The 16978-nt window shown below is 46.2% G+C and overlaps 1 protein-coding gene across 1 annotated transcript in view; it reads left to right on the plus strand.

The window, feature by feature from the left end:
• Nucleotides 1-1119: 1119 nt before the first annotated feature.
• The window catches only part of LOC146184889 (uncharacterized), a 33860-nt gene continuing 18001 nt past the window's right edge, over nt 1120-16978 (plus strand). The window contains exon 1 of the mRNA XM_084608647.1: nt 1120-1947. Within this exon, the coding sequence (XP_084464773.1) occupies nt 1120-1947 (828 nt within the window). The remainder of the gene's footprint in view (nt 1948-16978) is intronic.

The following is a 16978-nucleotide window of genomic DNA, read 5'->3' on the forward strand; positions in this document are numbered from 1 at the left end:
ATGAAAATTGGGTGAACTGCTTTTGTTCCGAACTTTGAGTGTTCGCTAGAAGCTACGCACAAATGTCAACCGCATTTCAGAGCCTACGGAGTATAAGAGTGAACCGATATTCGCTCAGCACTCTTACGTTTCAGGGAGGTATTTATTGGCGAGGGTGAACTGTAGATGAACCGCAATTGAGAAAAACACCTAGGACTCGCTTCATCAGATCCTAAGGATTTTACCACTGTGATGGTTCGACGTTCTCGGCCGGGTGATTAGGGTTGACAAGAACTACGTAGTCATGTCTTCGTAAGAAAGCAAATGCTGCAAACATGTTTTCGAGCTGTTCTTCAGCCACGAGGGGCTTGACGGCTCGTCAGTAAGGAAGGTTTGTTAATGCGTAACAAAGTACCAGGTGTAGAGAACTGCAGCGGCAATTTGGCGGACTGTTAGTCCAAGATAGGTGCGGTCAACCTGCAATTCGCGTCGTATCTTCCTGGAGCCTTTAGGCACTGCTTGAATGGAAACAGCAGATGACCTTGACGGGATGAGGTGCTCTTCCCTAGTACTCCTGTGTCGTTTCCTTTTTTGTAGGAAACGAATGGCTATCCTAAATATTTGAAAATAATAATGCTGGAGCGACAATGTAAAGGAACAGAAAAAGAGTATGTGGTTTTCATAGACTGGAACAACAGGAAACAGTTTAGTGCGACTGTGTTCCGGGTGAAAGACGAAAAAAGTAGGGAAGGAGATTTCCACACGTGAGGCATCTCAAAATAACAGCTTGAGGGGCTAGTTGGTGCTGCATAATACCCAGAAATGTGGCGTAACAAACACGAACACAAGCGAAGCGGTGTGCGCGTGTTTTGTGTCTCTTCGCTTTTGTTCGTGTTTGTTGCGCCACATTTCTGGGTATTTCACACGTGAATTTAGCGGATCTTAGTTTTATATGTGCAGCTGGAACTCGTGGTTTATCGGTTTTCATGTATTCATATAAAAGTGGCCCCGCGGTTAGTTTCCGTGGTTTATCGATATATACCGAACACGCAACGCTAATCATATGGTATGGTGTGGGTGTTTCACTGATGAGCTAAAGCAGGGTTTTATTTACATCTTAAATTGTTACGCAGCACTGCCATGGCTGACAGTGGCGAGAAAGGCCCTTCTTTATTCCTACATCATGAGAAGGCTGCGCTTCCATCACGTGCGAGAAAGAGGAGCTCGGCGCGTCATTTGGGAAGCGACGAGAAAGGCTCGGAACTGGCGAGACTAGCGGCGCTCCGTGCACCCGATGAAGGACCACCTTCACTGGGCCAGATAGCAAAAGAGGCATCGAGCTTACCCGCTGCTGGCAGAGACGGATCCCATCTGCTGGAGAGTGCCAAGCAGCTGCCGTCATTGCCGGTGAGCCGTGAGACACTGCCAGCTTTGCCAGGAATCGACCAGCGACCTGCCCTTATGAGCAGCGAGACGGAATCTGCTGCCTTGCCGGTAGTTGCGAAAGAGACATCTGTCTCAGGGCACCTAAAAAACGAGACTCCTCGTTCAAGCAGCGGGAAGTGCACACCGCGTAATTCGAGAGGTGGGAAGGGCTCGGTACGTTCGGCGAAAACTGAGAAGGACCCGCTGCCTGGCAATGGCAAGAAAGATAAGCAATGCAACAAGGCCGGATTTCCTTTGTCAATCCAGCCATCCACACCAGCACAGCCAGTGCTCCCTCACCGAAGCAGTTCCTTGATAAAGGGGATGGCCGTTCTCCTGGTGATCGTCATAGCCCTACTGGTCGCAATGGTCATTCTGAAACGATCCAAGCCGCCTTCCGGCAAAGACGACAATTTGGACAACGGGGAATGCCGGTCGGCTGACTGCTCGCGAGTAGCCAGTCTGCTGCTCGAAAGCATTCAGCCGGATACGCCGGCCTGCGTCGACTTCTACGAGCATGTCTGCGGCGGATGGAAACACAAGGTAAGATATAACTGGCCACGCTGTTGGTTCCATGCGTTCCCTCAACACACTTTTTTCGGAGGATCATTTTGTAAAAGTCGGTGGTCTATTTAATCACTAGGACATAGATATTTATTTACGTGTCTTTTTGAACTGAAGGAAACGTTGAAATCTGTGCTCCACTGACTAAGTTTTTTTCTTTTTGCCTTTCTTGACACTGAGATTTTAGGAGAGAAAAGTAGTAGCTGACAAACAAATTGATTCAAGAAAATCAATTCTTGAACTCAGTCGGTAAAGCAGATACCTGAATAAGTACAAAAATCACGCACGCTTCGCTGGTGGCGACAATCTTGCTCTGAAATTCTAGTATAAATGCCAGAAAAACAGTGTGTTACAAGAGCGAAAATGCGCTAAGTAAACGCACAATGAAGAACTGACAGTTTCCATGAAACAAACTGAAAACGCACTAATTACTAGTGATCACTAAAAGCTTTGTCAGATGGGTCCCGGACTACACCATCTGGGTGGAGGAAATTATCCTGATCTGCATTGGCCTTGCTGAGTAGACTGTCGATGACAAGCAACCCCTCTAAGAATTTTCCGTGCGTTCTGTCTACCTCTGCTTGTCGCCTAAGCCAGAAGTGCTCGAGGGTATTGTTGCGATAAAATATTAAACGGGTGTTTATTTACAATACAGATGAAACCGGAACAAGGTGAGGCCTTCTAGCTCGAAAACGCTACCGCTTCTTCCTTCTCTTCTTTCTTCTCTTCTGCCACGCAACTCCTCGTCGTCGACAGTAGCGTTACAATATGATCAGTTGTCTTCTCGAAGAGTATGATCATTGTCAGTACTTTATGTGCCTATCGAAGGAAATATAATCTAGGTAGTTGTGCAGTACTACGTGTTTCTCAGTTTCCGTTCCAGTATATGAGACATTATTTCTTGCATATAAGAGGCCATCCATAGAGCCGAACGTGAAAGAACTGCGATATTTACATTTGGTTTCCTTCTGCAATTCTGCATGACAATAATCTTTGACGTCCCTTTCCTCTCACTGGCCTTTCCCCATCTGCAAGACCGATATTACCGAAGTAGGCATGCAGAGCTTATGGAATCTGCTTTTGGGTGGTCGGGCTGATTGGTCTTGACTGTCGTCTTGAGCATACCTAGACTGTAGCCTCTTTAATGCGTTTCATACACACGGCAAGCCTGGCGCCTTGCCGACGCGATCACATTGAGGACCGCTACGCGCTGCCTATCGTCAAATTGTAATAACCATTCTCTATTAGGGCGGACACGTTTTTGGTACATGGGGAGCCCGGGTCTACGCTGTCCGAAAGCCGAGGTTCTTGCACTGCTCCGCAGTGTGCCCAAATCGAGAGCAGATTATGCCACTGTGAAGGCGATGACGGCGCGCACTGCTGTTAGGTTGGCTTACTTGCAGCCCGACTTTTCCTCTAAGGTTCCTGTCCACCAAAATTGACGGGCGCTCAGAGTTTTGGAACATGAACGTATGTTCCTTATTCCATTTCGCTAAGTCCCTGCTCCTGTTTTGCTCTAGTTACCATTGCCATGGCTGGCACACACTTCTCCTACATCTTTTAAGTTAAAAGTAGCTCTTCGATCCCCTCTTATGGTTGCTTGTCTTCAGCAGTTCACTCGTCGTCCACGGTAGTTCCCAAACAAAAGACCAAATGGGAGGGAGTTAAGCAGCTTCAGCACCTTGGCTGAGACCAAGGAGACCCTTACACGGCAATAGTGGTTTCGTACAATATATTTAAAGCAGACGCGGTAGCAGCAGTTTCTGTTCAGTATAAATGCGAAGATGACGTCTACCATGGGCCTCTCTTCCGTCACTCGACGTCTGAGGAGCAGCGCCTACTTGGCATTATTATCGTCATAAGAAACTAAAACCGCGGTCGGCCGAACTCCCTAATGATTGTCCTCTGAGGCAAGTGCTTGGCCCATACGTCCGCCTTTAGCTTTCCGATACATGATCATACCACATCAGGTAGGCGTCAAGATCATCTTAATAATATAGGGCCACTAGTTTGTGTTAACGGATGTCCACCACTTGGGGTGACATCCCCAGTAAGCTCGCTTCGCGGAATGAACTGCCGCTCAGGTTTGCTTTTGCCCTTAGCTGAAGAACTGTCATTTTTCAAATCAATTTTCTGCAGCTGTCACTGAGGACACTCGTTCTCGCAGAGATATCTTATTCATTCCATTTCTATCACGCTTATCTCCGCCATCCGCTATTCCATCAGCAATTCTTGAACCCCTATTTCATCCATACCCAATTTCTAGCCTATCGCGAGCAAGTTCTCGGCCTCAGAGATCTTGTTCCACACAAACAATCAAAGGCTGCAGTCAGAGTTAATAGAAACACTGCCAGTGTCCTCCGCAGTGTCCGTTGCAAGTTCGCAATAAAAGCGCAATCTTATGCATGACTGCATGGCTGCAGCAGCCGCTGACTGGAGGCCCGACTAGTAGGGAATGCGATTTAGAGTAACCTACTTACCCCATAGAATAACGCTCCTACAATTGCACCAGCAACAAGCGAGAATTTGGCGCAGGAAAGAATCTAAGCATTGGAACTGACATACAGCATCCAATATGGCAGGCGAGAGGAAAGAAAATTGGAAGGCACTTTTGAATAAAATAAATAAGGAGAAGGTTCGACCACTCAATTGCGGAGCGTGTATCATTACCGGCCCCCGTTCATCAAAGCGTGCCACTGGCGGCAGGGAAAGAGGGCAGACTTCATGTTCATTAGCTGCAGGGTACTGGAGTCATTATCATCATTATCTGCCTGACTATACCCACTGAAGGGCGAAGGCCTCTCTCACATTTCTCCAATTAACCCGGTTCTCTGCTAGCTGCATCCACATGACCCTTGCGAACTTCTTAACCTCATCCGCCCACCTAACTTTCTGCCGCTCCCTGCTACGCTTTCCTACCCTTGAAATCCAGTTTGTTACCCTTAACGGCAATCGGTTATCCTCTCTTCGCACTACATGTCCCGTCCATGTCCATTTCTTCTTGATTTCCACTAGAATGGCAGTAACTTGAGTATTATTTGTCATTTATAATCTGCCGGACCGCCGGAGGGACGACAGTGTGCAGATATACATGACAGCTGCTTCCTGGGTTCAAGGCCCTCCATTGCAAACTCCCTCAATCCTCTTTTCACTGAGGCACTCAAAGTACGGTTCTTAACATTTGTTTTTAGTTTCCGTGCCTTCATGGGCAGTGAGTGCGTGCGTGCGTTCGCGCGTGGATGTGAGTGCGTGTGCATGCGTGTGCGCGCTGGCGCGTGTGTTCTTGTACATTCACTAGCATATGCCTCTGTTACAGGTGCCCCCTTTGAAACAGGATGGAGGGCGTACCATATCAAATGTTAAATTTTGCAGCATGACTTAAAAATCACCCATTTTCTTTCCAGAAAAATGTTTTGAAATTTTATGCCAGAACAATTTTTTAAGGTTCAACTACATTCGTAGGTCGCTGCCCACTTTTAAATTATCGGTCTGATCACCCTTTACTGATTTGAAGGCCATATTCTTCGACATCACACTTTCAACCTCAAAATGCTAACCCATTATGTAGAGTGGCTACACCTGTATCGACATCTGAATGCATACTATCACATTCAAGGAAATTACCCTGAGTTGTTTCTTCAGATTTACCCCCCAGGGCCTGTGTGTCATCTCTTGGTAATATTTTAAACGTGTGAGCATTAGTACCGCCATGTAGGAAAACAATGTAAGGTGGCATCGATCATTTGAAGCCTCAAAGCTTCGAAAAACCACGAGCATGCCTTTGGCAGGTGGCATCGTCGGGCGCTGGTTTGTTGTTCAACGGGAGGAGACCACATGACATGATAGAGTTGGTACAAGCTTCCTATTAACTCGAATTGCTTTTTTGTATGGAAGGGAGAGACAGAAATCTAACCACCGGTACATTGTATCTTGCATAAAATGCTTGCATAAAAGGTTTGGTTCATCATCATCATCATCAGCCTGACTTTACCCCCTGCAGGGCGAAGGCTTCTCCCATATTTCTCCAATTAACCCAGTTTTGTGCTAGCTGCATCCACTTGACCCCTACGAACCTCTTAACCTCATCCGCCCACCTAACTTTCTGCCGCCCCTGCTACGCTTTCCTCCCCTTGGAATCCAATTTGTTACCCTAAGCGACCATCGGTTCTCCTCTCTTCGCACTACATGCCCATTTCTTCCTTTTGGTTTCCACTAGAATGTCAGTAACTTGAGTTATTTCTCTGACCTACTCTGCACGCTTCCTATGCCTTAATATTACCCAACCATTTTTCGTTCCATAGCCCTCTGGATTGTTCTCAACTTAAGTAGAACCCTCTTGGTTGGCCTGCACGTTTCAGCCCAATAGATGAGTACAGGTAAAATGCAACTGCTGTATACTTTCCTCTTGAGCGGTGCCGGTAAGCTGCTAGTCATAATCTACGAGTGCTTGCCAAATGCGATCAATCCCAATCTTATTCTTCTTGTTATTTCCTTTTCATGGTCCGCATCTGCGGTTACTACCTGTCCTAAGCAGACATATTCGCCTACTACTTCCAGTGTTTCGCTACCTAACGTAAACTGCTGTTCCTTCCAGAGGCTGTTGTGCATTACCTTAGTCTTCTGCATATTGATTTTTAAGCCTGCCTTTCAACTTTGCCCGTCTAGGTCATGATTCATTATTTGCAGTCCATCCCTCGAGTTACTCAGCAAGGCAATGTCATCAGCAAATCGCAGATTACTGAGGTATTCTCCATCTACCCTTATCCCTAACTGTTCCCATTCCAAGTCTCCGAATACTTCCTCTAAGCAAGCTGTGAATAGTACTGGGGAGATCGTGTCTCCTTGCCTAAGGCCCGTCTTTTTGGGCATATTGTTACTTTATGTAGAACTATGGTTGCTGTGCAGCCACTTTATAAATCTTCCAGCACTTTCACGTACGTCTCGTCTACCCCCATGATTTCGCAATGCCTGTATCACCGCCGAGGTTTCAACTGAGTTAAATGCTTTTTCGTAATCAATGAATGCTATGTATAAGAGCTGGTTATATTCCCAGCATTATTCTATCACCTGGTTAATGGTATGGATATGATCTGTAGTAGAGTACCGTTTCCGAAACCCTGCTTGATGCTTTGCTTGATTGCAGTATAAGGTTGTCCTGATTCTATTAGCGATTACCTTAGTAAATACCTTATGCGTAACCGACAGTAAGCTGATTGGTCTGTAATTTCTAAGGTCCTTAGAGGCCCTTTTCTTATAAATGTGGATAACTTTTGCATTCTTGCATGGTTCCGGTACCGTCTGAGACACCAGGCACTGCGTATAAAAAGTGGCCAGGTTTTCTACCACTATATCCTTCCCTGTCTTTCAACAAATCTATAGTTATCTGATCCTTTCCAGCTGATTTCCCCCTTTCATATTTTCTAATGCTTTTTGACCTCGTTCTTAGAAACTGGTGGAACGTCTGTTTTTTCCTACCACCAATCTCATTACGTTCCTGACTACTTTGGCTACTGTAGAGATTTTTATAGAACTCGGCTACTTTGACTATCTTGTCCATATTCGCGATGACGTTGCCTGCCTTGAACCTTATCGCATACATCTGGGTTTTACCTATGCCCAATTTCTTTATCGCTTTAAGGCTTCCCTCGTTCTTTACAGCATGCTCAATTTCTCCATGTTATACTTCCTTATATCGACTACCTTGCGCTTATTATTAGCTTTCATATCTCGGCCAATGCTATCTGGCATATTGGATTGGAAGCTTTTATACTCTGGCGTTTCTTAATGAAATCTTTCTTCTCCTTAGACACCTTACTGGTATCCTCTCTAACTATCCTACCGCCTACTTCTACAGCGCACTCAGTAATAATATCCCTGAAATTATTGTTCATTGCTTCTAGGGTTATGTTGCCATCCTTGGTTAGAGCTGAATATCTATTCTGTTGCGAGATCCTGAATCTTCTGCCCTTCCCCTCATCGCTAATTCGTTGATGGGTTTCTTCCTTACTAATCTGTTGCGTTCCTTCTTCAGATTTAGGCTAATTCAGAACCTCACCATCCCTTGGTCATTGCATCGCACTTTCCCGATTACCGCTACATCTTGGATAATGGCGGAGGTTGAACACAGTATGAGGTCAATTTCATTTTTAGTCGCCCCGTTAGGACTGTTCCATGTCCATTTCCGGTTCTTCTTTTTGCTGAAGAAGGTATTCATGATTCCTAACTTATTACGCTCTGCAGACTCAACTAGTAACTCACCCTTGCTATTCCTAGACCCAATGTCATAGTCACCCGGTCTCCTGCCTGCTTTTTCCTTACCTTGGCATTGAAGTCGCCCATTAGTACAGTATACTGCGTCTTTACTTTTTGCATTGCCGATTCTACATCTTCGTAGAAGCTTTCACATGCCAGGTAATCATTACTACATGTAGGTGCATAGGCCTGCACAACCTTCAGTTTATATCGCTTTTTAAGCCTAATTGCGATGCCTGCCACTCTCTCATTAACGAACTGAATGAAAGCATGAATTTTATGAGTAAAGCACTTGATGAGACTAACCAGCGGCTCTAAGTAAGCATGAGTGAGAACAAAGAGCTCAAAAGCCAAAGTGAAAAGCTTCAGCACAAACCTTTAAGCTTGAGAAAGATTTGACCGAAACCCAAACAGCGCTTCTTAAATCCGAGCATTATTCACGCTACATAAATCTAGAATTAAAAGGAATTGAGGAGCAGCCAAATTAAAATGTAGCACAGTTGCTAGAAAAAATTGGCGAAGAGATTGGGGAAACCATAACACAAAAAGACATAGATGTGTGCCACAGAGTGCCCACAAAAGACGAAAACAAGAGAAACATAATCGTTCAGTTCCAGCTTTGCGAAAAACGTGACAAAAATCCTTGAACTTACTCGAAAAAAAAAGGCTGACAAACGCTCAGTTCAGTTCAGTCGTTCAGTCGTGTCCGACTCTTCGTGACCCTATGGACAATGTCACGCCACGCTTTCTGGTATCTCACTATCTTCCTAACATCACATAACTTCATCTGCAGTGCCTTGAGGATGCCATCTAACCATCGCGTTCGCTGCCTACCCCTTCTCCGGTGACCCTCAACCTTTCCAAACATTAAATCTTTCTCCAGCGACTCCTCTCTTCTCATCGGATGACCAAAGTAGCTGAGCTTTAACTTTAGAATTTGACCCTCCAATGAGCAGTCAGGGTTTATGGTCGACAATATCGACTGATTTGATCTTCTGGCAGTCCAAGGAACTCTCAAGAGTCTTCGCCAGCACCACAATTCAAACGCGTCAATTCTTCGGCGGTCAGCCTTCTTCACAGTCCAAATCTCTCATCCATACATCACAACTGGGAAGACCATAGCACGAGCTATACGGATCTTGGTTGACAGACTAATGTCTCTGCTCTTTACTAGGCGGTCAAGGGTAACCATTGCTCTCTTTCCCAGAAGCAGGCGTCTCCTAATTTCATGGCTGCAGTCTCTTTCCGAGGTAATCTTGGAGCCCAAGAACATAAAATCTGTCACAGCTTCCACTTCTTGTCCATTGATGCTCCAGGACTTGATAGGGCAAGACGCCATGATCTTTGTCTTTTTAATGTTCAGTTTAAACCCAAGCTTCTCACTCTCTTCTTGTACGCGCATCAGAAGTCTCTTGAGTTCCACTCCACTTTCTGCCATTAAAGTGGTATCATCCGCATATCTAAGGTTGTTGATACGTTTTCCAGCAATTTTCACTCCAGCTGAAGACTCGTCCAGATCGGCCTTCCTCATGATGCACTCTGCATATAGGTTAAATAGGGCGACGGTATGCAGTCTTGCCTCACTCCTTTCTCGATCGGAAACCAATCAGTAAGACCATGCCCAGTTCTGACTGTGGCCTCTTGTCCTTCACACAGGTTCCTAAGGAGACAGATGAGGTGAATTGGAACTCCCATCTCTTGGAGAGCTTGCCACAATCTGCTGTGATCTACGAAGTCAAACGCTTTCGCATAATCAATAAAGCAGAAGTAGATGGGTTTCTGGAACTCTATTGCTTTTTCCATGATCCAGTGAAGGTTAGCAATTTGGTCTCTAGTTCCTCTGCCCTTGCGAAACCCAGCTTGCACGTCCGGAAGCTCCCGATCCACATACTGCTGCAGCCTACCTTGGAGGATTTTGAACATCACCTTGCTAGCATGCGAAATAAGCGCGATCGTGCGGTAGTTGGAACAATCTTTGTCACTGCCTTTCTTTGGAATGGGGATGTAAACTGACCTCCTCCAATCCTGTGGCCACTGCAGGGTTGTCCAAATCTTCTGACATAATGTATGCAGAATGTTAACAGCCTCATGGTTGAGGTTTTGAAGCAACTCAGCTGGAATGCCATCAATTCCGCTAGCTTTGTTCTTAGCAAGGCTGGCTAAGGCCCATTCAACTTCACTCTTCAGGATGCTCGGCTCGAGATCAGTAATCACAACCGTCTTATGTTGGGTTTGCACATTCGGGTCCTTCTTGTACAGTTCTTCTGTGTATTCCTGCCACCTCTTCTTTATCTCTGAGGCTTCAGTGAGGTCCTTGCCTCGTTTGTCGTTTATCACGCCCAGCTTAGCACATAAGCTTCCTTTGATATCTTTGAATATCTTATACAGAGCTCTTGTGTTCCTTAATTGGCTGTTGTCCTCAACTGCTTGGCACTGTATGTTTAGGAAGGCATTCTTATCTCTCCTTGCTATTTTCTGAAAATCCGCATTGAGAACCTTGTATCTTTCTCTTTCCCCCATAACTTTTGCCATCTTCCTTTTCTCAGCTGTTTGCAAAGCCTCTTCACATAACCAGTTTGCTTTCTTGCATTTCTTTTGCTTTGGAACTACCTTAGTAGCAACTTCTTGTATCATATCCCGAGCATCAGTCCACATTTCTTCGGGCTCTCTGTCTTCTAGATCTAATTTTTGAAATCGATTCCTCACTTCCACAGCATATTCTAATGGAATTTGATCCTGATCATACCTCAAACGCCTTCTAGTTTTCTGCGTTTTCATCAATCGAAGCTTAATTTTGGCAACAAGAAGCTGATGATTGGTGCCTCAATCGGCCCCAGGCCTTGTTTTTACTGCTTGTATAGCGCTTCTCCATCTCTGCCGGCAAATAATATAATCGATCTGATTTCTGTACAGACCGTCCGGTGAAGCCCATGTGTACAGGCGCCTCTAGTGCTTTTGAAAATGACTATTCGCTATGGTCAGGTTGTTTTCATGACAAAACTCTACTAGCCTCTGCCCAGCTTCATTTGGCTCGCCAAGACAGAACTTGCCTATAATTCCGCATATTTCTTCACTCCCGACCTTAGCATTCCAGTCTCCTATGAGAAAAACGACGTCTGATGATGGGGTGCGGTCTAAAAGGCATTGCAGGTCCGCATAAATTCTCTCAACGTCAGCTTCTTCAGCAGTAGTGGTCGTTGCATAGACTTGGATAACTGTTATGTTGAAAGGGTGACCTTGGATCCGGGGTTGTACCCTAGCACTGCTTTGCCCATTCTTCTGTTTACTATGAGAGCGACTCCATTCCTTCTCTTGGATTCGTGCCCACAATAAAAGACATAATGGTCGCCGGAGTTAAATTCTCCCATTCCGGTCCACTTGAGCTCTCTGGTACCCAAGATATCAATGTTCAGTCTGTCTATTTCTCGCTTGACGACATCCACTTTACCTTGCGTCATAGATCTTACATTCCATGTTGCTATTGGATATATCTCCTTGCAACATCGAACTTTTCGGTCGCTTCAAGGCACATCCACAACTGAGCGTCCTTTTGGCTTTAGCCCAGCCGCTCCATTCGTCCTGGAGCTACTAGGAATCACCCTTTGTTCATCCCCAGCAACATGTGGGATGCCTTCCAACCTGGGGGCTCATCTTCCGGCGCCATATCTTTAATGGTATTTTTACTGGCCATAGGGTTTTCTTGGCAGGAAATACTGGAGTGGGTTGCCATTACCTTCTCCAGTGAATCACATTTTGTCAGAACTCTCTGCCGTGACCTGTCTATCTTAGGTGGTCCTACACCGCAGAGCTCACGACTTCATCGAGTTTCGCAAGCCCCTCCGCCACGACAAGGGAGTGATCCACGAAGGGGTGACAAACGCTACTCTAGAGCTATCCACAGAACATCCAATCTTCATAAATGAGCACTTGTGCCCATCTCTGAAAAAGCTGTTATGTACGGCAATCGCTCGCAAACGCAAACATGGCTGGAAGTATGTTTGGACAAGAAACGGTTCTATTTTCGCGCGGCGCACTGAAACATGTCAAATTATTCCGATCGTTCGAGAAAGTGTTCTAGAGAAGATAATGGCAGCGGTTCCACGTAGTAAGTTTTCACTAATGCTTGCATCAGCCATGCCTAGCAACTTTGTCTATCCCCAAGTTATTATTATTCTTGTTGGACGAAAAAACATAGACACGTGTTTGAAAGTACTGCATTTAAATACCAGATCCGTCGAATCAACAAGGGATGATATACTTGCGTTACTGAGAAGTTGCTGCTTAGCTCTTGACGTCATTTATCTTACTGAGACCTGGTAAAATCAATACTCAGAATATTTTCTGCTTCCTGGTTATCAGCACTTCTATTTAAATCGCAAAGAAAAAAGAGGAGGCGGCGTGGCCATACAGACCTTTTCATTAGTGTGAAATAATAATTGACTATAGCCTTATTACCCAAGACTACGAAATACTGTGCAATAAAAATGGCGATAATCTTTTCGCACTAATATACCGTCCTCCAAATGGAAGCATCACATCATTTTTTTGAATTCTTTGAGCATTTTCTCTCATACGCAAATGAGAGAAAATACATATTGCCACCTAGCGTTGCCAGGTGGCGCATATGACTGACGTATGAATGGAGGATGAAGTTTAACGGACGACGAAGTGTCGCTTACGCGTTTGCGTCTGTGCTGCTTGTTGCCGTTGTCTCCGGACTACCCCCTCCTATCATTGGCATCCTTAGTCACCGTGTACGTGACATTCTGGTGGAGCTGCTGGGTAAAACGATCGCCTATGCAAGTCTCCATCTGCAAGAGGTCGCGTAAGCCCTGTGCCATTAGACACCCCAGTGCATCGAGCCAGTCGATGGCTCCAGAGACTGTCTCCGGAGCTTCAGCCATTAGCAGCCGCCATGACATCCAGTGCTTCTGCTCAGCACGTAACGGCCGTCGCACCGGCCTGTAACTACACCTTGCTGGCCCCTCGCTTACCGAAGTATTTCCATGGGGACCTCTTTCAGGATGTGGAGGACCGGTTCCTTCAGTTTGAGGGTGACGCTGCTTTTAACCAGTGGGATGATGCTGCCAAACTAAGGAATGTCTACTTCAGCCTTGAGGACGGTGCCCGTATCTGGTTCTAGCACCGGGAGCAAGTGTTAAAATCGTGGCGGGAATTCCGTCGTCAACTGCTCGAGGCTTACACTAGCGCGGATCATCGCGAGCATGCAGAACGTGCCATTCACTCTCGCATCCAAATGCCGAATGAGAGTGTCCAAGCGTACGTCGAGGACATGACGCGCCTCTTCAGGCGAGCCGATCCCGCCATGTCCGAGGACAAAAAGTTCAGGCACTTGATCCGGGGTTTGAAAGAGCAGCTGTTCCTCAGGCCTTGTGCGCAACCCACCGTCGACTGTAAACGGATTCCTTGCGGAGGCCACCACAATGGAAAGGGTGCTACAACAACGTGCCGTGGCTTATGACCGACCTTTTCATACAGGCACAATCGCGGAATCATTTGCATCTTCCGAGCGGCATCCCAAAGCTTTGCGCGAACTGATTCGCAGCGTCGTGCGCGAAGAACTGAGCAAGTTCTGGAACCCTCTGCAGCAATCGCCAGCTTCCGTTTCTGCTATAGTGTGGGCGGAGGAGCGACAGGCGCTCAAGAGCCCCCTTTCGCCTGTTGTTACGAACCCGCCATTGCTGTCGGGGACCAACAACCGTCCCACTTATGCGGAAGTTCTGCAGAGTCAGGCTCCTCCTTCACCACTGCCCATTCTCGCGCCACCTACACTTCCGCTGCCCTCGTCGCAGCCAGTGCAGAACTTCGACAATCGTCCGCTGCCCCGGCGCAAAGCCGACATTTGGCGCACGTCTGACCGCCGTCCGCTTTGGTTCCACTGCGGTGAACCAGGACATCTCTACCGGGATTGTCCGTATCGACGCCTCGGTCTTCACGGCTTCCGCATCGACTCGCCTCCTCTCCGGTTTGGTCAACGACCCCGAGTTATTCAGGAGCACCTGGCGGAGCAGCGTTCTTCATCTCGTTTGCAGCGTCAGTTCCGCTCCACTTCACCAAGGCGCTCCTCGACGTTCATCCACGGTTCCTCGCGAGAGGAACAAGGCCGCTCGTCTAGCCCTCATCGGGAAAACTGAAAACAGCGACGTTCGTTCGCGAGGCAGATGGTGGTCGCTGCGTTGAAGACCTGCCGTCGTCAGCGCTTCGACCCCACCGCAAGCTGCTGGTACCGTCACCTAGGGAAGCAAAAAGCGTTTCTCTGGACATTCTGGTTATTTTAGACGGTCGCACTACGGTCCATGCATTAGTGGACACCGGTGCCGATTATTCCATTTTGAGTGGTCGCATGGCGACTGTTTTGAGGAAGGTGCTGACTGCTTGGCCAGGTGTGTACCTTCAAACCACCGGCGGTCATATAGTTACTCCAAAGGGGATGTGCACGGCTCGCATTCAGATTAACTGACGTACGTTCGTCGTTAGTTGCGTTGTTTTAAGTGACTGCTCCCGTGACCTTATCCTCGGCATTTACTTTCTGCGGAGTAGGGAGTAGTTATTGACCTGCGAAATAGACTCGTCACATTTTCGATTGGACAATCTGCCGAACAAGATAGTAGCAGTCCTTGCAATGCCATACGTCGTGTTTCCGCCGAGAGCGTCTCGCTGCCGCCGCGAAGCAGTGCTCTTGTGGAAGTTACCTGTGACGATTTCCGTACCGGTGATGCTGTAGCGGAGGCGAACTTTTCACTCCTGCTTGCTCAAGGCATTTGCGCTGCTCGAAGTTTATTGTAGCTTCACAATGGCCGGGCTGCACTCCTTGTCACAAATATTTCTAATGAGCGCCGGCACTTGTTTCTGGGACCTGCTATCGCTCTCGCTGACCATGTTGCGCACGATCCGGTCGGTTTTGCATTCACGGCAGTAGAACCCAACGAGCCATCTCTTGACAACATCGACATTAACTGCCACTTGTCAAAGGAGAAACGGCGGGCCTTAGAGCAACTGCTGCTGGACTTCAAGCACTGTTTTGCTTCTTCCTCGAAGGTTCGTCAAAGGCCCATCACACAACATCGCATCATTACTAGTGGTGTGCGAATAGTACTTTTTCCAACCCGAATCGAATACGAATAGTGCACTCTTGTTATCGAATCGAATACGAATAATGTAGCTAAAAAGCGAATCGAATACGAATCGAATAGTGAAAGCAGCGAATCGAATACGAATCGAATAGTGAAAGCAGCAAATCGAATACGGATCGAATAATCTGCAAGTTATGTCCATATCATTTGCACATTGATTACAAAACATTAAAAAGTGTCTGAAATTCAATTTTATTCAAAATGCTGTTTGATATATAGTTCACAACAATGTACAGCTGCGTCAACCTTGACTACAGGCGAGATAAAGTCTAAATATTTAAAAGCAAAAAGATTGCACAGAGCCATAAGCAAAAGAAAACAGCCCTCAGTAAAGTCAAGTGGAGTTGGCAGGAGTTAATAAAATTACTAGATGCAACTTGGCTAGAAGTACAGTCTGGCACTACTAGAATGCACAATTAGAAATTAAGTACTGTCAACATGGCATCAGTCAAACAACATCACATCAACTAAGACAAGACTTTCTCAGACTAGTCATCTAAAATTTTAAAAATTCTTGACTAGATTAAGGCTCTAACACTGCGGGGAAATCACACAGAAAATGAAGATACATGTCTAGATCAATCTGCAGTTTTTATTTGAGCCTTTAATGACTAGGACTGAAACGTGTTGCAACAGTTATGAGAAACGACCATTCACAAAGATAAAATTTGATACCCCAAAAGGCGGAACATTAGGAGTTGTGCAGATGCAGTGAAACAAAGCGCATTTCACAAAGATTTAAATGAGTATATGGAAGACTGGGCATGTTGCAATGGCAGCACTATACGTAAAAAAAGTGTTTTAACTATGCGAACAAAATAAAGGCAGTCTTGTGCATCATAATGTAACTAGGGATATTCACCAACAAATGGGTCTGGACTGTGAAATTGCACAGCAGGTCTGTTGGGAAATGTTATGGAAGCTTCGACTGCACTGAGTTGCCGTGCAAGAAAACAAGGTGCTCCACACTGTCCGATGAAAGTGATTCCCGCCGACAAGTTACTGTGTTGGAGAAAGTTGAGAAGAGCCTCTCGCTTGCCACCTGAGTAGCCAGAATGGCAAGGTACTTTCTGGCCATGGTTGCAAGAGCTCCATACTTGATTTTTCCTTCTGTTTGCCACCACTGAAATGGACTGCTATCACGAGGCAACACAGGGGCCTGAAGATAGTTGGACATTTCTTGCATCAAAGAGCAAGGGTTTTCATTGTGTTTTGATGATACCAAAGTATTAAACACTCCCCAAAAGGATGACTGATCTCCTCTCCTATCCATCTGCTCCTGTGAAGTTTCTTGCGAGCCCAACTGTGACAGCCTTGACTCTTCCTGTTCCTGAAGTGCTGAAAACAAGAGGGACCGCATGTGCCCCTTTTCTTGCTGGTCGCTGCAGACATGCTTGAAACGAGGGTTATTCGAAAAGTATTCGAAAATTATTCGAACATTTGCGAAGATATTCGAACTGTTTCGAATAATTTTCAATTTCTACTATTTGATTCGTTTAACGAATCGAATATTATGATATTCGATTCGATATTCGAAAATTTCGAATATTTGCACACCCCTAATCATTACTTATGACGACGCTCGCCCTATTCGACAGCAGCCT

This window comes from Amblyomma maculatum, chromosome 7 (genome assembly GCF_055883805.1).
Source record: "Amblyomma maculatum isolate TAMU_Amacu chromosome 7, ASM5588380v1, whole genome shotgun sequence".
In the NCBI taxonomy this organism is placed as follows: Eukaryota; Metazoa; Arthropoda; class Arachnida; order Ixodida; family Ixodidae; genus Amblyomma; species Amblyomma maculatum.